Source organism: Prinia subflava, chromosome 1 (genome assembly GCF_021018805.1).
Source record: "Prinia subflava isolate CZ2003 ecotype Zambia chromosome 1, Cam_Psub_1.2, whole genome shotgun sequence".
Classification (NCBI taxonomy): Eukaryota; Metazoa; Chordata; class Aves; order Passeriformes; family Cisticolidae; genus Prinia; species Prinia subflava.
In genome coordinates this window covers 111458686-111484058 of record NC_086247.1, presented here as the reverse complement: position 1 = coordinate 111484058, position 25373 = coordinate 111458686, and the positions used below count along the sequence as shown (strand labels likewise).

General features: G+C 43.8%; 1 protein-coding gene across 1 annotated transcript; it reads left to right on the top strand.

The window, feature by feature from the left end:
- Positions 1-15843: 15843 nt before the first annotated feature.
- GGCT (gamma-glutamylcyclotransferase) lies at positions 15844-24999 on the top strand. Its single transcript, XM_063408306.1, has 4 exons — positions 15844-16108; positions 18327-18472; positions 21514-21649; positions 23528-24999. The coding sequence occupies exons 1-4, from the start codon at positions 15986-15988 to the stop codon at positions 23675-23677; spliced, it is 555 nt and encodes a 184-aa protein (XP_063264376.1). The 5' UTR covers positions 15844-15985; the 3' UTR covers positions 23678-24999.
- Positions 25000-25373: the final 374 nt, after the last annotated feature.

Below are 25373 nucleotides of genomic sequence, written 5' to 3'. Positions count from 1 at the left end.
TCAGAAGAGGAGTTTTAAAATGGTAGCTCCAGCTTGCTTAGAATACAGCCAAGCTATCCACAACACTACCTGCATTGTGACCTGCAGGTTGGGGACGGAAATGGGGAGAGAAAAAAGATTAATGCATTCAAGGGAGGGAAGAACAAACACAGGTAGGATGGTGAGCCAACCTAAGAAACACAAAGATTTTAATCCTTTCCAGGTAGTTTTGTTGCTGGTTTTAGAATGTAATTTAGATTGAGATGTTGGGGTATGTTTGAAAAAAAAATCTTTTGTACATTCTCAACAGGAGAAAGTGAACCACTAGTGGGCTCTAATTCACCTGGCTAAACCTGCTCTCAGATGCACAAATCTCATGAGAGCATATTCAGATACACAAAGGGTGCCAGAACATTTTCCCACAGCTCTTGGAAGCTTCTGTAAACTTCATGCCAGTGGCACTTTAAAATATAAAGCCTACCCCTTCCAGGAAGAAAGAAAAGATTTAAATCAGAACAGGGCACGTTATACAATACAACATTGCATTAGCACAGAGGCAGCGACTTAAGGTTTGGTAGCTTGTGACTAATTCCATGATTAGTTCACCTGCCAAGAAAGAGATTTTCCAATTGATTTCTAGGGGTTTGGGCTAAGGCCCACACTGCACATGCTGTGGATTGTTCCTCTCATCCTAGGCTCTCAGGAGTAGTAAACAAATGGAATGAACTTGGAAGGGGAAGAAGGGTCCCAGTTTTACCCTGTTTTTGCATGGACCAATCCTATGGGACTAGGTAACTTCTTCATATCCTTTAATTTGATGTCTTTTTTGCAGTTTTGAGGATAGCACTGTGACATATTTGAAACATCCATTCTCTCATGCCTGACTGGCTTAGTAACCATAAGTGATAACCTTGTTCCATTGAGGTGCAGTAAAAATATACAAAAGCTGCCATTTCTCTGATTATACACCACTGCTGTTAAAATAGCAAAAAGACCAAAGTCCTCTGTAGGAAAAAAAAATCAAAAATAAAAGCAGCTAAATTTTATATTTTCTGTATTGCTGCTGCTCACTGAAATTTCCTTCTGACAGCAGTTCAGTGGTAACGGAATTGAGCAATATGCTCCACAGGAAAAGATAACAAAGAATCGATGTCTAAACAATTCCAGGATCATCTCTGAATTTGATGTCCAACAGATTAGTTTATATCATAATGGTTCCTCGGTCCTATTTTAAGCATCTTAGAACACTTTGTAACCCAGTTAAAATGCTTCCTTATTAGACAAAAATCAATATCCAACAAGGCAGCAATGACCTCTCACAAATTTTGTTAATGCTCACTACAGGAACACTTAAAATATTAATCCCAGGGAACCCACTGCAAAATTGAGCAAGTTTTAGATAATCTAGGATGGTAAAAAGAGCTTCTAACAATTTATTGAGAGAAAAGAAGATTACTTCTTCTTGGGAAGAGCCTGGGAAAAGGAGATGGCCTGTTCCTCCTTCCTTCACACAGACTGACTAGTTCTGGGTGACTCTGCCTGTTTGACTTGGTCTTGAGACAAGGCAACTCTCAACACCTCTTGGAAATATAAGAGAATAGTTCATATATGTCTCCATACATATATGCATAGATACACACACTTATATACATACGTACACACACACACACACACACACATATATATATATATATCTATTCTTCACCAACAAATATATATATTCCTGTGTGCATCGTGTATCCTCACTTGTGTTTTTGGAGTAGGGCTCCTAGGACAGTGTTGTGCTTGATTCCATGCATGGCACATCAATCTTCATTGTAGTGGCTGGACATGTTAACATATTAACAGTACAGCTACAGGCACCTTAAACAATGGCCAATACTGAGAAACAGATACTGACAAGCTGAGTACTGCACACAGCTCTCTTGGATTGAATCATTTTTGACTTGATTTCATCCTTCGTTATACTCATTCTCCTTAACAATTTGCTAAAGTCCTCTTTGCTTCTGCTTACCACTTTCTGACCCCTACATTAATGACCCTCATCAGCTGGTGGTTTTTGAATTCAGAGCAGCTCCAGCTACCTGTGTTACACTCTGCAGATCTGCATTCTAACTTACCTCTATTCTCATGTCCCTAGGGTTCATTCAATGCACTCCTCTTGCCTAGCTATCCATAAGGGTAGCTGGACCTACAACACCTTAGTGCAGCTGTGTTCCTATCTTCCAGGACCTTGTATCCAGTACAGCAAAACACAATGTCTTTAGCTATTTGGAAAAATCCTCCCTCTCTCTTCCTAACGCTCCTGAGTGGGGCACCATCTGACTATCACTTTCCCAGTCTCAGCAAAAGCCAATACAGGAAAGAAAAATGAAAGCAAACTGGAAGAGAGGGATCTGGTCTGAGTCGAGCATAAAGAAGCTCACAACAGCTTGAAGAAATTATCTGCTTTGTTGATGTAACAGACCGAAAACTATTCATCTTGCATGGTCTTTGCACAGCAAAGTGTTCACAAGGGGAATGCTTCTCATCCCTCTCCCTCTCTAAACCAGAATGGATGGGGCATTCTCCTGCAAACATTGCAGGAATAAAAATGGGATTCTCCAGTCCTGATCAGTCAAGTACATTTTTATTTGTGGCAGCAGAAAAAAATAAGTATTGCACAAACTGCAACTTAGGGAGCATCACAATCACTCTTGTTTATTACCAGTTGTTCCAGTGGATCACTGGAATCACTGATGGAATGGAAAATAAAAGGGATGATTGTGTCACATGCTTGAGAGATCAAAGATACATAGATTTATCTACTTGATGTTCCAGGACAGGTACTGAGAAATTTTGTATTGCCTAATTTAGAAACAGACAGACTCTGGTGTTTTTTCTCAGTTGCAAGGGTGATTAAATTCTGAGCTAATTAAACTGCATAGTAATTACCTTGCTTGTTTTAATTTGTCCTCTAAAAATTGTACCACTGTATTTGTCATACTGGTGAGTGCTTATAAAATGTTTCTCTTTTTTGCTGCTGCTGTTCAGAGGGAACTCCTGGGGGCTCCAACACTTTGCTGCTTAGACCCTTCTCTACTGGGAGCCAGATGACCCTGGGCAGCAGAGAAGCTGCAAGCACCAGTCAGGAATGGAGAAACTCCCGGAACACCTGAAGAGAAGGAAGTTATTGACCAAATAAAATTCTCCTGTTCAGATGATGCATCTGGAAACAGCAAGAGAATAATACTGTCTCCATGAGGAGGCAACTGTGTGTGTCCTGGTGGAAGGTCAGCTTGTGGCTTCGGCCGGCTGGCCCATGCAGCTGCAGGGCTCATGTGGGATTGTTTGGATGGCTCCACTGGCTGTCACACCCTGTGCCTGGAGCAGGGTGTCTGAGCAAGGAGGACCATGGCTTGTCCCTGTCCTCCTCCTTGCCATCTTTGGCCCAGGTGATGACCACAGGGCTGGGAGAGCAGAGGGGGAGAATGCCAGCCACTTCCAGTGTGTCACCTCCTCTCTCACGGGGAAGTGAGTAAGAATGTTTTCACACTCTTCCCTGCTTATATCTTTGCTTGCATTTCCCCTGCGAGTCATCCCACACAAAACCAGCTCTTCCTCAGGCAACACCACTCTGCCTTCAGTGGGAGTTTGAGTGGAAATGGAGTAACAATCCACATTTGGGTTATAGTTGTGGGAAAACAACTTCATCCTCCTTAGAGTTTGGTTATAACCACATTTACATATTGGCCAGCTATTTAAAGCAAAAAAGAAAATGTCTCTCTTCTGCTCAGCTGTGGTATCTTAGGCTGTGTTCCAACCAAGGAGTGTCTGATAAAGACTCTGTATTTTTCCATTAATTAAGATGCTTTAATTAATTGGGACAGCTAATTTGAATTAGCTCTAGGAATAGGTATAGCCCTCAAGTGAGCAAAGAACAATGGCTGCAGTAATTTAGAATAGTTGAGGGAAAGCTCTGCTTTAGGAGATGCATTCAACCCCATAGACCAAGGCATCACTGGACATTTAAATGCACCAGGTTGTTTGTGTTGGGTGTTTTTGGATTTTTGGTGGGGTTTATGTTGTTGTTGTTGTTTGTTTGTTTGTTTTGTTTGTTTGTTGCTGTTGCTGTTGTGTTGGTTTTTTTGTTTGGTTGCGGGTGTTTTTTGTTGTTTTGTTTTGTTTTGTTTTGTTTTGTTTTGTTTTGTTTTGTTTTGTTTTGTTTTGTTTTGTTTTGTTTTGTTTTGTTTTGTTTTTTTTACAGGCAGTACTTGTTTGTCCTTTCAGGAGTTACAGTCACTGGGGTTTTTCCCCATGATATGATCACAGCTAGGTTTTTGCTTGGACAAAAAAGATACTTTTGATAACCCTGTATTGCCTTCATATGACAAGAACTAGAAGAATACCAAGGCTGTGTCTTTCTGGTGCTGGCACACTGTATTTCCCCTAGACCTGAAGCATGAACTGTTCTTTCCATCGCTGCCTTTCTTTCTTCACACTGAGGGACCACGTGTGAAAACCCAACACTCTGATGGCACATACCGGGCTCACCCAGCTTGTTAAAGCAGGGAGCAGGGGTGGAAGATGAGATCAGAAGCCTCTGAAGGAGCAGGAGATCCAGGGCTAATTCCATAGGTGATTCCTGATTCAGAATGGGCAAAGAGCCTTTCCAAAGAGGCAAGCTGGACTAGGCATGCAGAAAACAATCAAAGGTATTTGCTTTCTCATTTGCACAAGCACACTTTTCTTGGGAACAGAGGTGAGAGCAGAAAACAAAGTGAAAATTTTGATCAGCCATTGTGATTATTCAAGCAATAGCTCTGCATTTTAAACTCCCTGGCGTGTTTATCACTGCAGGAAGAACTTGTTCTGCAGAACAGGTAGGTCTGTCTGCAGGTGCAGACAAATCTATAGATGATTGTCCTCTACACTGAAACACACCAGTAGGTTGGCCTGTAGATGCTAGATACTAAACAGAAAGTTTAGTACAATGTTAAATAAATAAATAAATAAAATGTTCTAGCTAACCAAAAACTGCCACAGCCAGGATAGTCCTTATCACTGGCACAGGTGTGCAGGTAACAGTGGCCTCCAAGCCCAACAAAATACCACTGTTTTAGAAACAGCAGCAACTTCTCCTCCTTGTACAAACAGCTGCAGTTGGACATTGTTGAAAAGGCCACAGCATACTTGCTTTTTTTCCACCCTGACATGAATCCTCCACATCAGATATGAAGCAGGATACCAAGCCAGTGACTTAGATTTCTTGAGACTATAATTCTATTTTTCCCTAGGAAGTACCACTTCGAGCTCAGCAAACACATCACCCTGTCCTAACAGAAGCATAGGTTCTGGAGGACATGCATGTAAAACATAAGAGAGCACATTAAAATATTTTTTGAGGTTTCCACAGATCAGCTGATCCAGGGAGCACATCAGAACAAGAAAATATGCTTGCAAAAGTCCCCATGGGGATAACCACCCTAGATTCAAATGAGGGCATTGCATTCCCCCCTCTTCAACCTGTAAAATATTGTAAACTTCTAATAACCCTAAACGAGGTACCTCATTCACTACCTGAAGGACCCCAAAGAGCTGGCCAGCATCAACATGAGACTGACAGTTTTCAACAGATTTTTCAGTTCATCATTTTTCCAGAAAACTTAGATTTGTTTGGGTGTTTCTTTGCTGATGGGGGGTGGCATTTTTAGCTCTTTTGTTTAAAAAAGAGTAATCTATTTAAAAACATGATTGCTACTGAATACACCAGGAAGGCTCCTTCAAGTAAACAATTAAACAATTACAATAGAAGATTAAAATAAGGTTTCTGCAATATGATGGGATTGATTTAAGAGGGTTACAGGAAGCTGGAGCCTGCTGTTCTATGACAAATGATTTCCCTGAGAAAACTCAGTAAGGGAAACATAATCACATAATGGAATTGATCTTGAAATATCACTAGCTCCTGGGTTTGGAAATCAGCAGCCCCCTGTGACCTTGTATTTAACATCTTTATTCATGAACTAGGAAGAGAAAAGGTAAACACATAAAGGATAAACCAGTAGACAAGAAGGGCAATGTCAGGCTTGTTTAGTCCATGGGGAACTCAAATGGAAAGAGATCTGATTAGAGAAGTGAATTGGGATGTTACAGGCTACCTCAGAAAACAAGTCTAATGAGTCATTTAAGGGCAGGACAGAATGGAGGCCTGCAGAAAGATAGAAGCCAGACAAGCAGAAGGCAAAACAGAAGTTATTGAAGTGAATTGGGGTTACATCAGAAGTACACTTTGTGCCCATCTGACCCCAAGAAGTCTAGAAGCCCTTTGCTTCTCAAACACTGCTGCACTTAAACATCAGCTCCGATCACCAAAACAAAAAAATCAAGATTGGAAGTGCAAACTGTGCTTTCCCACCCCCTTCATCTTGAAAAATGCAGTTGTTTATGGCACACCATCACAGGCTGGCCCCTGGACCCACTGGTAACACCAGTTAGCCTTTGGGACAACACTCGCGGTGGCAAGTAGGAAGGAAAATCTGCTTCTGTCCATGAAAACCAGTGTACTTGGGGCCCAAGAGACTGGCAATGCCTATGGTTCCAGGAGGGATTGACTTCATTCAGGAGTGAACATGAGGACCAGGAAATGCCAGGACCCTGCTCCCTAGGACACAGAAAACTGTGCCCACAAGGTGAGCAAAACTAGGAAGGCTACATGGTGGAAACCTCAGGCTTGAATTCCATGGCCAAAACTGACGGGCAACTCTTGCACTTAAAGCAACTACAGAATCCTTGTTCAGTGCTAAATAACACCACAGGGTGTTCATCAGGATGTGGGCTGGAGGAAGCACCAACTTCTCTGATATATGGCAAAGTGAGGAGATGGTCAAAGAGGCTGCAGCCTTCTCAAGCAGCAGCTTTTCAGCTTTCCATCCACATCCCTGCCTCCCTATGCAAAAACGCTGCTGGCAAACAAATGTAGACCAGGATGAGTGGTACTCACGGTTTTCCAGCATCCTCCTTACTGAAGGATGGGGAGAAGCTGCTGTCCCAACTACGTTCAGCCGGTAGGAAAACCCAGAGACGGACACGGTGAGTGATGGCTGCCCAATTTGGATTTTCCTGCCAATGCTGCCCAGCCTTGCCGTCTCCTCGCATTCCCCGTGGAGCCAGAGTGGCACCTGGTGGTCACATCGCCCTCGCACTAGCCAGACGGATTTTTTATTACTATTTTTTTGAATGTTTGGTAGAGTGAAAATGATGGAGGAGGAGTTGGTATAAAGTAGTCATGATTAACTAGATCAGTGACAACTCTGGCTGCAATTAGTCCTGTTACTCATTATTTTCCAACGCCTCTTTGTCATTCAAGGAGTGCCAATTCACAACTGTTTTTGCAACACACCCACTGCACGAGCCTGCCTGCCCACTCATTACGCTCCTGTGAGTAGAAAGGAAGGAATGAAGACCTGTCCTAGCTTGCTGAAAACATGTTTTTATTTATTTATTTTCTGGCTTCTTAAAAAAAAATAAAATTCAGGGCTTTCTATGCGGGCAGAAATAAAATAAGGCTGTTTCAAATCAGCTACCAAATGCACATCCCTAGAGATGCTCAGGGCCACATGTGCCTTGGAAGAAAATATTGTTATTCTCCTTCTGTCTGTCATTGAGACATTCTGTGCCTCTGCAGGACATGACTTCTGTATATCCCTGTGAATAATAGATGTGCTCTGAGGAAGAACTTCTGCCAAGGCTGCTCCTGACATTGTTAACTTGTCTGGCAAGCTGAATTTTTGGTGCAGAAGGGCTCTTTCTGAGAGATGAACACAAAAACAAGCCCATACAAAGTACTGAAGCTAAGACAACCTGATTCCATTTAATTCAGATCTTGTGGCCAAGTGATTTTTGTATGACTGAAGGGTGAGTGCTTCATTAGAAATCAGATTCTGATGGATTATCTGTCTCTTTACTTCTGACAAACCAACTCCTATTGGAAGTTTTTATGTAGCTGGGCCCCTCTCTATCTCCTGGGCAGTGTCTTTGCTGTCTAAGAGCAGCTTGCTCAAACTGCTGCCTTTTCCTGCTTGAGACTTATTTTTTCCCCAGCTGCACCTTTCCTAGAATCCACAGGAACACACGGTCTCAGAGATCGGTACCTGTCTGCAGGCTGGGTAGGAGTTGTGTTCAGCAGTCACCAGGATGGGCAGTGAAGGATGCACACAGTGGTGTGGGCATACAGTGTGACAGCACGAGCTGCACTTCCTGAGGAAAACAGACTGCAAGGACTGGACTGCATGAAACAAAATCCATCTCTCCATAGCTGTTGTTCTGCAAGGAAATGATAACAAAAAACCTGAGACATTTATACAGCAACTGCCGCAGCACAGAAGCCGCCAGGGCTGCCTTTCCTGTGTGCCAGGGTCACCTTCCCAAGCACCATAACTGCACTCAGAGAGGGATGCCCACCTGTCTGGCACTGCTCCAGCACAGGCAGCTGCTGGAGAAAAGGTGACTTAATGTGATGTTGGGGGTTAGATTTGGTTTTTTTTTCTTCTCACAGAATTTCTTCCCATAAGTTTCCAAGAAGCCTTAATGACTACTTAGTCAGAACAAAAAGGGGTACTTGAGGGATATGGCAGCACGAGGCTACACCTATTGTTTCTGAGTCCCTGGGAGTGTCCCTCAGAGGGGAGAGAGGATGAGCTTTGGGAAAGGCAAAAAGACAGATCTGGGGAAGGGGGAGGCACTCTTGCTCTCAGCGCCGAGGAGGACGGTCAGGCTGCCCTCTGCCTCTGCCTCGTCCTGGGAAATCTATCGTCATCTGCTGTGTACCCGGGAATCCTGAACTCGCTTTCTCCAGCCTCTCCCCCCACCGCCGCTGCTTCTTCGGACCTTTGAGGTTCCACTGCTACTCTGTAGCCCTGCACTGCCCAGCCCTGCCGGGACACCCCTGCTGCTCCAGCTGCCAGCGCAGAGCTCCTCATCTCATCCACCAGCCCGGGACTTTTCCTTCCTTCCAGTTCGGCCTCTCGGAGTCCTGCAGGGGCGCCGAGATCAAACTGCTCTGGGCTTTTGTAAAAGAAAGCCCTCAAGGTTCTTGGTTCTGTTTATTATTGATGCTGTAGTTGTGGTTTGTTTGTCGTTTTGTCATATATACTAGTAAAGAACTGTTATTCCTACCCCCATACCTCTGCCTGAAAGCTCCTTTAATTTTCCTTTTAATTGGAATAATTTGGAGGGAGGGGATTTGAATTCTCCATCTCTAGGGAGGTCCTGCCCCTTCCTAGCAGATATCTGTCTTTCAAACCAAGACATGTGAACACTGCTATCCATTTTAATGAAGAGTGGGATCTGCAGGCACAGGCTGAGGATGGCTTTTTTAACATGAAAGACCCTCAAGGTAACAGAAATGGTACATGGTGTATTTTGGATGTATCCCAGAAGATTCTTCTGGTGAAGAAAACAACAAAGTGCCAGCACCCTTCCCAACAGCAAGTTTTTTCTCCTGTTTTACTCCAGGGTTTGCATCCCTGATGCAAGGGCAGAGGTTGTGGAAGAAAGAGCAAAATTAGGGGAGAGAGGTTGTAGGCAAGTGCTCTATCACTCAGAACAAGTGCTAAGAATACAGTCATTAAAAGGCAACAATATAGAAGTGCAAGATTAAAAGAAAAACAGCTCTTTTTTCTTTCTTGTTTCTCCTTGAAATGTGCCCGTAGATGGCAGAGGAGCATTAATATTCTTGCCCCAACATTTCCAGAGAACCAGAGCTTGCTGCTCTCTTCCCCTTGGTTTTGTGTTGTATCGTCATCATTAATGAATCCTAGAATGGTTTGGGTTGGACAAGACCTAAAAGATCCTCTAGTTCCAATGCCCTGCCATGAGCAGGGACACCTTCCTCTATAGTGAGTTGCTCCAAGACCCATCCAACCTGGCACTGCACAATCCCAGGGATGGGGCATTAACAACTTCTCTAAGGAACCTGTTCCAGTGTTTCACCACCCTAACAGTAAAGAGTTTCTTGCTAATTTCTAATCTAAACCTAACTCTAACCCAAATTCCCCTTGTCCTGTCACTACATGCCCTTGGTATAAAGTTCACCTCCACCTTTCTTGCCAACTCTCTTCAGGTACTGGAAGACCTCAATAATATCACTCCAGACTATTCTCATCTCCAGGCTGAACAATCCCAATTCTTTTAGCATTTTCTCATACAAGACGTGCTCCATTCCTCTAATTATCTTAGTGGTCCTTCTCTGGACTTGCTCCAACAAGTGAGGAAGGGAGGGAAATAGTGCCAACCCCCTAACCCTAGTCAAGTTCTGTGCAACTGAGCTGGACCAGGTCTTGTCACCGGTTAAATAATCTGCTTACACAGAGGAGCAGAGCAATGGCAAGCCACAGCATGAGCTCAAACTGCTGTTGTCCCACCAATGCAATGCTCAGGGTCTTTTTCTGACACACAGGGATTTTTCTGGTTTAGCTTATGTCATGCTAAAATGAGTTTAAAACAAATGAAAAAACAGTGCCACCTTTATTCCACAACAAAAGCATCCACACAGGCCAACAGCCCAGTGGAAGGACTGAACTGGATTTACCAGTAATTGTTACTTTTCTGCCCAGGATCACTCAGTGGGGATCTGTACCGTGTTTTGTGAGGTCTGTGCAGAACAAGAAGGAACAGTAACCAGGGCCTGTTTTCACATCTATGTCACATGCTCCTGCAACTGTTCCAGCAATGCTCTTACAAACAGGGAAATACTACTGCCTTTGCCCACCCCAGCATCTCACAGTTGCCCTCAGAGTTCAAGAAGTTCAGTGATGTTGCTTCTGGGAAAGGAGGTGGCTATGAGACATATTCCTGCGTCATGGCTGGAGCCATGTGAAGTCTTCTGCAGGCTGAATGTTTTGTGGCACAGAAATGGTTACAGACATGGCAGTACAAAAGGAGAAGTATCAACTTTATGTGAAATACCCTGCAGGGTTCAACTGTAAAGCCATAGGGTTAATACAGGACTGGAAAACACCACCTGGAACTGACTGTATTTGATAATTTTTCTGTGTTGCAAGAGAATAAAAGGAGAAATAAACAAGAGTGTCCTCAACCTACAGAATGTAAAGGGATGGGAATAAACCAAATTAACATTAACCTGTAAATAATAGTAAGTATTAAAGATAATTTTTAAAAACCAAAAACAGAAGCACATTGTAAAAATAATACTAAATAGCAAAGCTGCAGGATACAGCCTTTTCATCTGCTGGTCTGCATTTGATAGTCATAACTTTTGTGGGAAAAGAGGCTCAAGTACTTGAGAGACTTGAGAGAAAACCTGTTTGGTATTTGGTGAGACACAGGTCCCTGCCAGAGGCAGGTGGCAATGTGAACTACTTCTCTGGAAGGAACAATCACTTCTGTGATGGGAGAAGATAATGCATCCTGAGACAACAGGACACAGAAGCATCACACTGACAAATTCTCTTGACACAGCAAACTAAGAGATTTCATTATCAAGGGACTGAGAAAATCTCCTGTAACCATCTGTGTTGTATCAGTAGAGAAGTGCTATCATTCAGAAGAGCTTTACAATGAGGGCAGTTAAACACTAGATCCTAGGAAAAAAAGACTGATTTGGAATGTGCTTTCACAAAGATGATCAGGGTCAACCTCTTTTTCTGACACACAGGGATTTTTCTTGTTGTTCCCACTATTAACTTGTTCCCACTGTACATTCATACACAAGATAAAAACACTGAGTGCCAGCTACAGTCTCTGCAGTACAACACAGCATTATTCCTTTGAAACAAGATGCATTTGGCAAGATTTATTAACCAGTTGCTGAAGTCACACTGGCAAGTACCTGTAGACATCAGATGGCACCAACAACGGTGACATCTCAGAACCACACTGAGTGTGCAGCAGTCAGGGAGAGCTCTGGGCTGCCCCAGGATGTGCCCAAAACTCAAGCTGTCATCAGGCAGAACCAAAAAAAAGGCAGATGAATAAATGCACAGACCCAGCCATTTTAATAGTTCCTCTTCTAAATGACTGCACTATATGTGGAAACATGTGAGAACAGAGTTGCAAAATGAATGATGGCTATTTCTCCTGGTTATCAGTGGGGCCAAGCCACAAGATGCATGGGTAGTGGCTATTCTGTCAAGCAGGGCAGGGAAAGAAGCTGAGTTTCTGCAAGACAGCATGGTCTCTGTATTGTAGGGAAGGAACAAGCACAGCAACATCATGACACCTTGTAAAATCATTTGCATTCATTTGCATGAGCATGAAATCTCTGCAGACTCCAAGACCTTGCACACTGTATTAAGAAGCTACCATCAGCTGTAACCATCTCGCAGGAAAAAGGTATCATTTTGATGAAACACTAATTGCAGAGTACATCCTACTAGGGCTCCTCAGGGAGGAGTGAAAAGCTGTGGGGAGGACTGCACATGCACTTCATTTGCATCAGTTGTCCTTATTATTCCTCCAGGTTCTCTTTTCTTTCTTCAATATCAATTATGGCCCATGCTGTGACAACCATGGGGTATAAAGGGAGAGATGGGGAGGCACGTTGAGTGACTGGCAGACATTTCAGGAGGTTTAACTTATCCCTCTGCATCTCTTTTTATCCCTAATTCCTTATTTTTCCCTAATTTCCCTTTTCTCCCCCTTAAAAACCTACATAGGATATGCTCAGGAATATATTGCATCTAGGCAAAAAACCTGATGGAAACAAATTCCTGCTTTCTTAGCATAACTAACCCTGTTGATCTCCTCCACAGACAATGCACAAATAGCTGTGGATATCCAGAGCTTTCGCCCATGTTTGGGAAGGTCCCGGACGGGAGGCGTACTCCTGACTGCTTACTCTGCGCGGGTTTTGTAGCGACATGCAAGGGGAAACAATGACTCCAAATTGTTTGGGGCTTCAAACAGGTTAACACAGGTCTCATGTCAGCCGCTCTGGAGATCACCTAGAACTGACTTAACTCAAAAAAACACCCCAGGATTTCATTTAACACACTCTTCTCTTGGAAAGGTAATTCTCACCTGAAAGGTCACACAGCAGCAGAAGAGTGAAATCTGGTAGCACCACCAAAGCCTGGCAGGTTTCTACTCAAATTCCTACAGGAAAAGTCCTCCTCCCTGTTTTTGCTGTTGTAAACTTGGCTTCCAAGCAATATCTGCCCATAGTGCCCAAGTACTTCCCTATGCACAGTCATTTGGTCATGATTTGGACATACATCAGCAGAAAGACTCAAAAAGCTTTCACTCCAGAGCAAATTCACTTCCCTCCCATGCTGCCTTGTCATCCAACTGGCAAGCTGGGAAGAAATGGATTTCAGAAGTGCAAATTGATTGAATCAGTTTCAGAAAAATAATCGCCCTAGACCTAAGGTTTACCTATGTAGTTCAAACAGCACCTGAGCTGGCATATGTTATGTCTAGACATCATGCATACCAAAACCACACTCCTGGAAATATTGGCTCTTGTTCCTTGGTAAGAAAATAGGCTTGGTATTCAGTACAGACTGCAGAAAATGGAATCATCACAAGATATTAAATTGAAAAGGCCTTTTTGAAGGATGAAATACTTGGAATTGCAAGTGGCAGTGTTTTAAACTGCTTCTCTTTCCATAAATTTGGTGGTAATTTTTGTAGCTGCCTTTGCTAACAGAGGCTTTCTGGTGTACAAACCCAGACATGAGATCAGGGGCTCCGTCTCCTCATTTGTCAGTCATCTGGCTTAGCTCGTAACATTGAAGCCTTGATTTGAACAGCATGGAAAAGAACAAAAGCTTTAGGAGAAAAGCTTCACCTTGTTCAAAATCTACATGCTTTGTGAGTGAAAAATCATCACAATTGTTGAACTCTGAGTGTTGATAAAAAGAATGGCTTTTTTTGATCAGAATGTCAGAAGTTTCAATAACCTAAAAAGTGTTATGAAAAGCTGGCTGGGGCTTTTTTGGAAAGTCATTTTGAGATTAAAGAGTAACAATTATTACATGTTTCACTGCAAATCCTATGTAAGTTTTTTGTGTTTAGAAAGAAATGTCCACCTCAGCTTACAAGGGACAGCTCATATAAAGCCCAAACATGTAGTGCAGCAAGCACCTCAGCTGGAAAACCTGCAGGCTTAGTCCCTTGGGCTTTACAGGCCCCTCTGGAAGCTTCCCTCATGGGATCCCTGCTGTCTCACAGCTGTCCTTTGACTCTTTCCTTGAGATCAGCAGAAACTTGGATATCTTTGAAACCCCTTGCTTTCTGGCTGAAAGTAGGCAACAATCCAGAAGCTGACTAAAGATGAGAGAAAGACATTTCTCATGGAATTTGCATGTCCTTAGGGATAAGAGACTAAAAGCACTTACCAGAAGCAGGTTTTCAAAAGACAGGCTTGGCTACTGGTTGTTGTAAGGAGTGAGAGTGAGGGAGTTTTGCTGTGTAATCTCTCTCACTTTACAATACTTGGTTCCTACATAAGAAAAATAATCCCTAAAACTAGAAAGGGCACTAGTCAGGAAGGATCAGAATCACTTTTATCACTTTACGTGCTTCATGATGAATCTGTCTTTCCCACTGCCTGTGTTGGGAAAACTAAAGCAGGGACTCGAATGGACTGAACACATCATTGAAGGAAGGAGCAGCTTCCCCTTTATATTGCAAGATGAGGATGTTCCCAGAAAGGCCCGGCACTGTGCTGCCAGGGATCCTGTGCTAAATCCTGCAGCAGCTGCCTCTGCTCAGGAAGCCAACTTGTGCTGAGGGCTCTTTAACTGCCAGAATGAGTGGTATCTCACCAAGAATGGCTACACTATTGTTAATTACTGCTATCCATGGCCGTGTTATACATACATATATATATATATTGCTTCAGCAGCCAGCAATAAGGGCTCCTCCTATCCCATTCCAGCATTGCTTATGTCAGGGAAGGAGAGGAAGTGCCTCCATGCATGAGTGTGCAGCTCTGCCTGCCCACACCAGCATTTTCTCACCTTCTACCTTTGCACATTCCCATCTTACTCTGCTCTGAGTGCTCCCAGCTGGGAAATCTGCTCTACTTTACTTCTCATGGAATGTGTTTACAAATTGTCACTGTTTATCTCAGAGGTGGCCAGGATGCTCTTTTCGGTACCAGGGGCTGCAGGCTCAGCTGACAGTCTATTCCTCCCCACTGAGGATGCCCCTTGGGAAGCAGCTGAGATGCTGGAACAGGCAGGTTTTCCAGGCATTAGTGCGTGCTTGCTACCAGTTCGGGCTTTCCCTGAGCCGCTCCTTGCGAGCTGAGGCAGACGTTTCTTTCTAAATAGAATAATCTTATGTAGGGGTTTATAATGAAGCACGTAGCAATTGCTACTCTTTTGGATCAAAATGACATTCTTATTTCAAAGAAAGCCAACCAGCTTCTTGTAACATTTTTTAAATTATTGGAACTTTCGATATTTTACACACACACACACACACAAACCCCAAACAAATAAAAACGAAAAAAGAAAAACCAAAAAACCAACCACCAATAACAAGAAGCCTGTTTTTTCTCAGCACTCAATAGTTTTAACAATTTTGATGATTTTTCAAAGAGCATATAGATGTTGAACAAGGCGAAAATTTTCTCCTAAAGCTTGGGTTCTTTTCGATGCTGTTCAAAGCGAGACTTCAATGTTACGAGCTGAGCCGGATGAAGGAGGACACTGAGCCCCCGAGCTCATGGCTGGGTTCGTGTGCCTCAGCCGCGCCGCCCTGCCAGCGGCGGGGGCTCCGGCCCAGCGCCGTTCCCGGCTCCCGGCTGGCTGCGTGGATGAACGGAGGGATGCATGGATGGATGGATGGAGGGATGGAGGGATGGAGGGACGGATGGATGGAGGGCGGAGCGCTGCTCTGGCGTCACTGCCCGGCCGGGAGCCCGCCTGAGGCCTTCGCTCTGCGTCACGGCCGCGCTCCGCGCCGGCTCCCGCCCGGCGGCGGAAGCAGCGGGGAAGGCGGGGCGGGAGGGCGGCGTTAAAGCGGCGGCGGGGCCGTGCCGGGCCGTGCCGGGCCGATGGAGGCGGGCGGCGAGAGCGGCTGCTGGTTCCTGTACTACGCGTACGGCAGCAACCTGCTGCGGGAGCGGCTGCTGCTGCGCAACCCCTCGGCCGCGCTCTGCGCCCCGGCGCGCCTGCAGGTGCGTGAGGGGGCGGCCGGCGGGGCCGCGGGGGCTGAGGGAGCCCGGCGTTCCTGCAGGGAGCCCCAGTGCCGCCGAGGAGCCGCATGTCCCTGCCTGCGGTGCGGTGCTGCAGCCCGTCCGTCCTCCCGCGGGGGAGGCCCCAGCACGGATCAGGCGGGGGGATCCTTGTCAAGGCGATGGTGCCGGCTTCTGTTCCGTGGTGCCCAGTGACAGGACAAGGGGCGATGGTCGTAAACTGAAACGGGAGAAGTTTCACCTCAGCGTGAGGAGTAACTTCTTTACGTTGAGGGAAGCAGAGCACTGAACAGGCTGCACAGGGAGGTTTGGAGTCTCCCTCTCTGGAGGCATTCCAAACCCACCTGGACGCGTCCTTGTGTCACCTGCTCGAGGTGACCTGCCTTGGCAGGGGGGGTTGGACAGACGATCTCGGGAGGTCCCTTCCAGCCCTGGCTATCCTGAGCTTCTTGACCCAGGGCCCACTGCCGGGGCTGCCCACAGCAGAGGGATGTTTGTGGTAGTCCCACAGCTACGGGGTTATCTGACGGGGCTTAATCTTCCAGGCTGCCTGCCGTGACCCACGGCCCGGTTTGTAAAGCACTGCGGACTTTGAAACGTAACGTAGCAGGAAGAAATTCTTCACCGCGAGGGTGGTGAGGCACTGGAACAGGTTGCCCAGAGATACTGTGGATGCCCCATCCCTGGTAATGTTCAAGACCAGGTTGGATGGGGCTCTGAGCAAACCAGTCTAGTGGGAGGTGTCTGGTACAGGTGAGGAGCTCTCCCTGTGCTGTGTGACGGGCAGATGGAGCTTTCACCCAGCTCTGCGCATCTGCAGCTTCATACACCCTACAGGGCAGTTCTCCCCGTGCCAAGATTATTAAATACCATTGTATCAGCTTGGCTTTACTGTAGGCTTGGAAACACTAGCTTGTGGCCATTAAAGCTGTTGATGTACAGATCTGGAAGGATGCTTGGAGGAGCAGAGCATCAATTGTTACCATTTAAAGATGACTTGAAGGTTCTCTTGGGGTAACTGGCAGGAAATGATCTATATTAGAGTGTATGAAGAAGTTCCAAAAGCTTGTCGTTAATAAACTCCCCATATTCAGATCCTTAGTGTCTCTTGGGATTATCAGCCTGAGGCCTGCTCCTGTAAAGTGTGAGGAACTTGCAGCTACCCCCCCGCTGAATGTGCTGAGAGCCTTGCAGCACTTTGCAGGATCAGACCTTGAGGGCAGGGAGAAAGGCTCTGGTAGTGTGTGCTTATCTTTGAATAAAAGCAAGCTTCTTCAGCTCTCCTGGCTCTCAGGGCGATTTCCAGGTTAGCCAGTAAGCACCTCTTGCCCCACTGCAGGTTGGCTGCCTTCTCTAGCTGGCCTTTGACCGATTGCTGTTCCCTGCCGACACCGGGTGGCTTCACTCCCTTGATTCCAGCTGGAAAATCACTGATGCTAGGGAGTGAGGGACTGCAGGAAGGTTGGAGCTCATTCCTATTAATTCCTCTGTGATAGTGCCACTTGGGCTTAAAAAAAAAGAAAAACAGCCTGTAACCAGAGTGCTTTGGATCCTAAACTAAAGTAAAAACCTTAGTTAAACTTTAGCTAAACTTCTCTAATTTTACTTTTTAAAGCTTTGTTAATCTTCAGCCAAAAGCTGTTAAGAAATGGGATGTGTAACAAGCACAGAAAGGCTATTACACTGGTACTTAGAAGGGCCAGAGAGCAATCTCTTGACCCAGGAAACTATCTACTGTGTTTTTTCCCATCTTCCCAGCAGTGCCTGATGCAGTTGCACACATGGTGTAACTTAAACTTTCCTGTTTCCAGAAACAGAGTGAACTGTGCTGGTGCTGTGCGATCTTTTTTTTGGTGCCTGATGATTTTATACAGCTCTTTGCATCTATTCAGTGCAGATCAGGTTCAAGAAAATATAACTGGAGGACTAAAGTAAAAATTGGTGGGGTTTTTTTTCCCTTTCTCTCTCTCCTTCTTTTTTTTTTTTTTTTTTTTTTTTTTTTTTTTTTTTTTTTTTTTTTTTAAATGAGACTACAGTGAGAGCAGTCTGCAAAGAGAACCTGTCTGTCCTTCCTTCTGTGTCTCCAACTGGCTACATCTCCAATGTACTACTGTCCTTCGGCTGCCCCTTTCATGTCAAGAACAGCCAACAGCCCTTTTTTTAAGTGGAAATTGTTTCTCTGCATTGCTTTCATTTGCAGGATTTTACGCTCGAGTTTGGCCATCATCAAGGCAGGACAAGTTCTGTCTGGCATGGAGGTACAGCTACCATTGCTCAGAGCCCCGGAGACGAAGTGTGGGGAATAGTGTGGAAAATGAACACGTGCAATTTAAGTTCGCTGGATAAGTAGGTGACTTAACTCTTGCTGTCTTCTTCTGCTTTAGAGAGAGATTGAAAATTGGTTAATTTTTTGTAAAGAGCTGTGTGGAAATGATGGTGTTGGAATCAAGATGATGCTTTCGATATTAATATGTGAATTCTATTTCACAGTATGTGTATTGGCTTCTGACAATAGCTTTATTTTCAAGCTAAAGCTACTTTTAGGGGTATTTTAACTATCTGTGGACCTTGATTTGAAGACAATAGGTCATGCTCCTTTATCTTTTTTTTTAACCTGTCTTCCCAATTTCCTGTCTCTTGTAAGATCTAAAATCTGTATTTGTCCTATGGTGTTTTTCCCATTACTTTAGTGGGAATTTCCTTTGAGACTGACATCAGTGTCTGTCTGTATACATATGTAGACTCCAGGTGACGCAGAAAAGGAAGGGATAAGGACAAGACTGCAGAAGAGAGATCTTAAATACAGGCAAAGGGACCTTTTGAGAAAGTTATTCAACATGTCTTCTCTTCTAAGGATCTAAACTTTTGTGAGCTTGAGGAACATCCAAGCAGGGAGCTGGGGTGTTACTGTTTCCCCGTTGAATGGGAGAGCCTGACTACGCCTGTACAGTGCATGATGGAGAATGTTGTACCTGTGCCCGGTAACTAAGAGACTTTGAAGGAACCCTGAGCAAGTTGCTTCCAGACGGAAGTCTAAAAGACCACCTGGTTAAACAAAGCATGACTTCTTGCAGAGTCTAAGACAGAGTCCAAAACTTTGCCTGCTGCCATGTGCTTGTTGCAGCTTTTGAGATGTGCCTGCACATCATGGTGCTTCTGGTACACAAGGATTGTTTGTTCAGAGCAGTTCATCACTGACATTTCCAGTAGGAATCTGGGCTAGTGAAAACCAGGGACCAAGTAAACCCAGTGAAAGCACTACCTCAATACTGTTCTCCTGCCTTTGCAGGAGGTACTGTTGCAATTTCACTGTGTAAACATGTCCTTAAAACCCTGCCTGTGAAACTTTGTTCCAATGTGCTTTCTGTTGCCTGGGGTGAACCTGAAATCCAACAGAAACTGTTGCCCTAGTTCTGTTAGCACATGGTAATGGCCACTCTGAGCACTTTTGTCCTGGCTGGGAGTGCTAGCCTCAAGCAAGAGGACATGGGCGTCTAGTTGGCATTCCTGTGCTTGGGGACAACTTCACATGTCCCTGCTTTACGATCTCCTGAGTTCCTCTGCTCTTGCCTACAGTAGCACTTAAGCGTCCTGACCCCCTTCTGCTGACCTCTACTTCAAACTCCTGATTTACCATGCTCTCCTGAAGCATAAACTTCCTAAGTATGATGATCCTGTCTGACAGCATCTGCTTTTGTGTTTCCCCTCCATGGGGACAGTATCTTGTACGTTGACTTCCATAAGTGTTTTCACACTGTTTACTGTTGACATAGTGTAGGATTGCAGATCCCTGCTATTTGTTTGATGGGATAAATTTCAATGCTTGCTAAGGTACTAGAGACTTGAGTGCTGTAACACCACCAAAATCTGCAGCATGGACACTAGCACTACAGATCACTTCTTCCCAGTTGCCTTATTGATGCTATAGAGGTGAACTGGAAATGGGAGGTGTCTTGGCTTTTAATCATAGTCAGCACAGTGCTCTTCTAAGAATTGCTTCTAACCCTCTCAAATGAGCTTGCAGGTGCTGCTGCTGAAGGTCTTGGGATCCTTTGGCTGCATGCAAGCTAATATATTTGTAGGTTCTCCACTAAGTTATTTCCTGAAATTTCCATGTATTTTTTTTTACCCCTTCTAATCTGGGTAGTCTGTGCTTTGTTATCCAGAAGCAGAGGAGGGAATGTGTAACTGAGGCTGCATGCAATTAGTTGAAATACTAACAAAACAATGTAATATATAGAAAACAAATATGGGAGGGGAACCTTTTGCTTAGACGGCAGAAGTCTTTGGCTTCAAATTAATTTTTTTGCTCTCTCACAGTCACTTCTGTGGGTTTTTTTGTGCCTTGTACTTCACAAATCCGTAAGTTACAGACTAAATCATGACTTTGCCTCATAGAGTCCAGCAGTGGATGTTCCTAAACAGTTTTCTTGCTCTCACACAACCATGTGACTTATTTTGTAGTCTGTTGGCCTTGAATCTGCAGTTAGCTTCCAGTCTGTACTTGCACTTAACCTAGTTACTCACCTAACATTGCCCACATTATGTATGTTAAAGAACTTGAAATCGTAGCAAGTCTTTGAAAAAAAGATGAGTTGTCAAATTTATATTGGATAAGCAGGGTTAAAACATTGTTATGACTCGTAGCTACAGTACATCTAAAGTTAATTGTGCTAGAAAGTCTCTTGTATTGCTTAAGCTTCTCGTTTACTTCTTACTGTTTCCTCAGATTTTTATTGGTGGCTAAATGCCTGTGGTTGAGGACAATAAATAGCCTTGGGTTTGAGGCTGGTTTTTTTTAAGCATGATTTTGCTAATTAAAAAAAAAAAAAAAATTTTTTTGCCTTGACCCAGCTCATTACTGCTGTGTATGTATTGTACAAGTTAAAAGGTGTTTGGGATTATTCATTGGAAAGTGCATTGTACAAGTTGTACAAGTTTCTCCTTATTAAAATGTAACACAATGGGCAAGATAAAACAAAAAATTGTTTCTTTATCTGAGTGGCAATTAAGGAACATGTGTCTGGCTCATCAATTCTGATAATCTTGCTTGTGTTTCTTGTTCAGACTACCTGTCTTCCACAGTAATTAGTTTAGGAGTATTCTCTTTCTGACTTTGCAGGTCAATCACAAATCATCATTTCTTACAGAGCTGAAATGATAAAAGTGAATGCTGCTGCTTCTCTAGAAACATTTTTTTTAATATGAAACAAGTTTGCACAAAAAGCACTGAAATATGTTTTGCTTTATTTTTCTTTAAGTATATTAAAGCACAGACCTGTGTCCTGCCTTGAATTCTATTATAATAAATTCATATGCTTAATTGCGTGGTTGGTTTGAAGGATGGCTCAGTTAATAGACATGAAAAGAATATATGTCTTTTACAGGCAAGAGGGAGTTGAGGATGGCATTTATGTCCCAATAGAAGTTAATGTCCACACTCAAGCAGGAAAGGTACTGACCTGTCGAAGCTACCAGATGAAGGACTATGTCTCTGGTCCCCCTTCTCCACAGTATAAAAAGGTGGGTGTTGCATCACTTTAACTTTGGAAGAGTGTACAGAAGTTTATAATGCACTATTTCTGTGCTATTTACTAAGTGCTTTAACTACAGGGGATGGAAAGCATGACTACTGTAAGGGTATAACAGTCCTTGTTCAATGTACTGCTGTAATGATGCTCACAGGAGATTGCTAGCTCTGACAAGGCTATTAAATCAGTTTGGGGTTTTAGTTATACCTTGCAGAAAGCCCCTGATTAACTTGTGAATTAGCTATGATTGGCACAAGAATTTCTGGAGGATGTTGTTCACATATATATGTGGCAATTCTCTGTTTGAAAAATCAATGTACTCCACTGAAAAGACAGAGGGAAGCTTCTGTGAGGAAAATACAGCACCTGGCTTGTAGTTTCCAGGACATGGATTGTCCTTGCTGTCTTGTGAAGTACCTGCTATCACTTAATACAGGAGTGCACATCGCCTTTCACCAGACACATCAGCAGTGCATCACAGGAGTCCAGCAGCATTGCAGAGCACTGCAGGGCTCCCCCTTGATGGCTGGTGAGGCAGGGGTGTTTCAGCACTTCTGCAACACTGGCTCCACAGAGACACATGATGCAGCCACGCAGCAGGCCTGACCTGTTGAGCCTGTGAGATCTGTGCAGGCCCAGGCCAGGGTGGTGTGGCTGTGTCTGGGTGCTGCAGCTTTAGTGCTGTGACACAGACATTGCTGCAGCTGGCTTTTCCTGCCTGAATAAAGAAACCAGGAGCGAGCCTGTTAAATGTGCTGCCTTCTCCAAACTGAGGAACTCACTCCTATGAATTGACTTCCAGGAGCACAGCTAAGGCCAGCTGCTGTGGGACTGCTGAAGAGAGGGCTTGCTTGGAAAGCAGGCTCTGCTTTTCCACAGACCTCTTCCCTGCCAACCCACCTCATGGCAACGCAGATCTTTAGGGCTTTTCAGGGTGTTGATACATAGTCTGCTGCTGCTGTCAGCTCTCATTGGTATGCTGTAAGTGCAGACTTCCACTATTGGCAGCTTTATCATTTCCTCCTGGTCCTGTCAGGAGCAGTTGTTAGTTCTGTTCTTCTCCTCTGCCCCCAGCTTTTTTTTTTTTAAGTTAACCAGGCAGGAGGGCTAAAAACTCAAAAGGTGATTGCATGAGCACACAGAGATTGAACTACATCCATCTACTGTTGCGTACTTTTTGTGGCAAAATTCATTCTTTCTAGACATCCTTGAAAGGCATGCTGTTAAATGCATGAAAGCATATTTAGAATGTTCATTTCTATACGCAAGCTTGCTTGGTGTCTCCTTTAAGCTGTGTTCCTACAAATTCCTCTTTTCCTCTCACTGTTGCATCTTTTCTGCACCAATACTTTGCTTTATTTTATGTATGGAAGGAAAGCTGCAGTAACAAACTAAGGAATCTGTGCTTTTTCACTGAGTTAAGTGTCTGTTTCTGTTAGTCCTGTACCCTGTCTAGGTACTCGTTGTTGTCTTTTGGACAGCGTAGTTTTAAAAATAACTACTTTTTAAATCTTTAGCCGATTTTGGTGTCACACCTGAGTGAGAAACAGCATATATTATTGAAGTTATCATCCTGTCTGGAAGAAAGAATGGAATAACTGAATAATAAATTAATTACAGAGACTTGTGCACTTCAGTAACACATCAGAATCTCAGGGGTAGTTAAAAACCTTTTCAGAGTCATTGTGTTCACGCTATTCTGGTCTTCAGTGGTCTCCCAGAAGCCTTTGGCTATCCTTAGGTACAAATAGCACTATTTGAGATAAATTCTCTGGGTAACTTAAATGGTTCTTCCTACTCAAGTGATTGTTTGGAGGAGTCTGTCCTTTCTATTACTGAAGGCTTTTTTTTTTCCTCCTTTTAATTACAGGTTATCTGCATGGGTGCAAAACAGAATGGCTTGCCAACTGATTATCAGGAGAAATTAGAAGCTATTGAAACTAATAACTATGCAGGACCCGTGCCAATCATGGAAGAGATTGAAGCTGCTATTAAAGCAGAGAAAATAAATTCTGCATAGAATACCTCTGCATTTGCTTGGCCATTCATCTTGATTTAGATACCTCTCCTCACTGTGCTGATCAGCAGTTTCTTTATTTCTTTCAAGAAAAGATGAGTTTGCTGTGCATCTACAGTAAACCATTAGACACAACTTGCAGTCTGAAGACACACTGACATTGGTAACTTCATTTTTTATGTATAGCTTGAGTACATGCTGCAAGTACATTGCAGATTTAGAAATTATCTTTCTGTAATTGTCATGCAGTGCTGCGTGCAAATTTGTGCTTCATGTGCAGCTTACTGACCTTTTTAAAAGAAAAAGACCATCTTCATGAGTTTTGGCACCTGTTGCCTTCTGAGGAATAAGGGCTGCAGGATAAGGTCATCTGTTTGTTAAGGTTATATGTATACATGACTACACTTGTTAGATGCAAAGTAAACTCAAAACTCTAAGGCTAAACTCTGCTACTTCTCTCTATGATTTAAAGCCCAACCCATCTCATGCTATGGAGTTCCTGTTCCTGTTTTATAGTTAAGGAAAAAAAGAAAAGCAGCATTTTTTAAAACTCCTTCCATGTTTTAAAGCGTAAGTCCAAAAGGCAGCCCAGGCCTGAAGACGACATTCAGCAAAGCATCGCATTCAAACCATCACAGCTTCCTCCTTTCAATTTCTAGTGATTGTCATAGGTGAGCTGCTTAGCTATAACCAACAGATTTCTGAATAATTCATTTTAGTTTGATATGTCCAAGGGTTTCTTTAATTACCTTTTGACTGGCTTTTTTGCCTATCTAGGCCTTGGTCCAGTGAAATCAAAACATCTCCTTTGAGCCCTAGCACATTTATTCTGTGGGATTTTTTGTCTGTCAAACCCTAAATTAACAGACTTGGCCTCTTGTATTTTTTTTGGTTTCTTCTCCCAACAGCTTTGACAATCCAATGCAAAACTGGAAGCTTTTGTAACATATTTATTTTCATGGTACTTTGCAACCCCTGCAGTTAGTCTATGGGGGATGAGAAAAAATTGACAACCTGGAAGATGTCAAATCACTGAGATTTGGCTTATCTTCTCTACAGTGTATTTTTTTCTCTTGATGTACAGAGAGGTGTAAGATATAATGGATGTCACTGTGTGACTGCTTAAACAAATAATAAAATAACAGACTGATCATGTCTTCTCTGTATAAAATGTTCTCTATAAACTTCTGCCAGGTATGTGTATCTGCTGTCCTGATGTAATATGCCTGTTTCCAGAGCTGGGCACGGTGACTGCTGGAAAACATTGTACTTTCTGTATTGGCACTGTCTAGTTTGAGTAAATAAAAGTGTGATTACCAAACCTCTGCCATGCCTGTTCGGTGTGCACCCCTCAAGAATATCACAGATTGTTAAGGTTGGAAAGGACCTCTGGAGATCATCCAGCCCAACAGCCTGTCAAGGCAGGGTCACCTCCTGCAGGTGACACAGGAACACGTCCAGGTGGGTTTGGAATGTCTCTGGAGAAGGAGACCTCCCTGTGCAGACTGCGTTGCTTATGTAAATAAAACCTGGCGATGTGAGAATGCAGCCTCCATTGGCTGTTCGTGTTTTTTAATGCATGTAATGTCAAGGGGGAGTGCAAAACTATGCGTGAAACGCTCCTCTGCATCAGCACCACTTCTTTTGCCTTACCCTTACCTTACACCTTTGGGATTTTCAACCTTTAAATGGGTGAAGA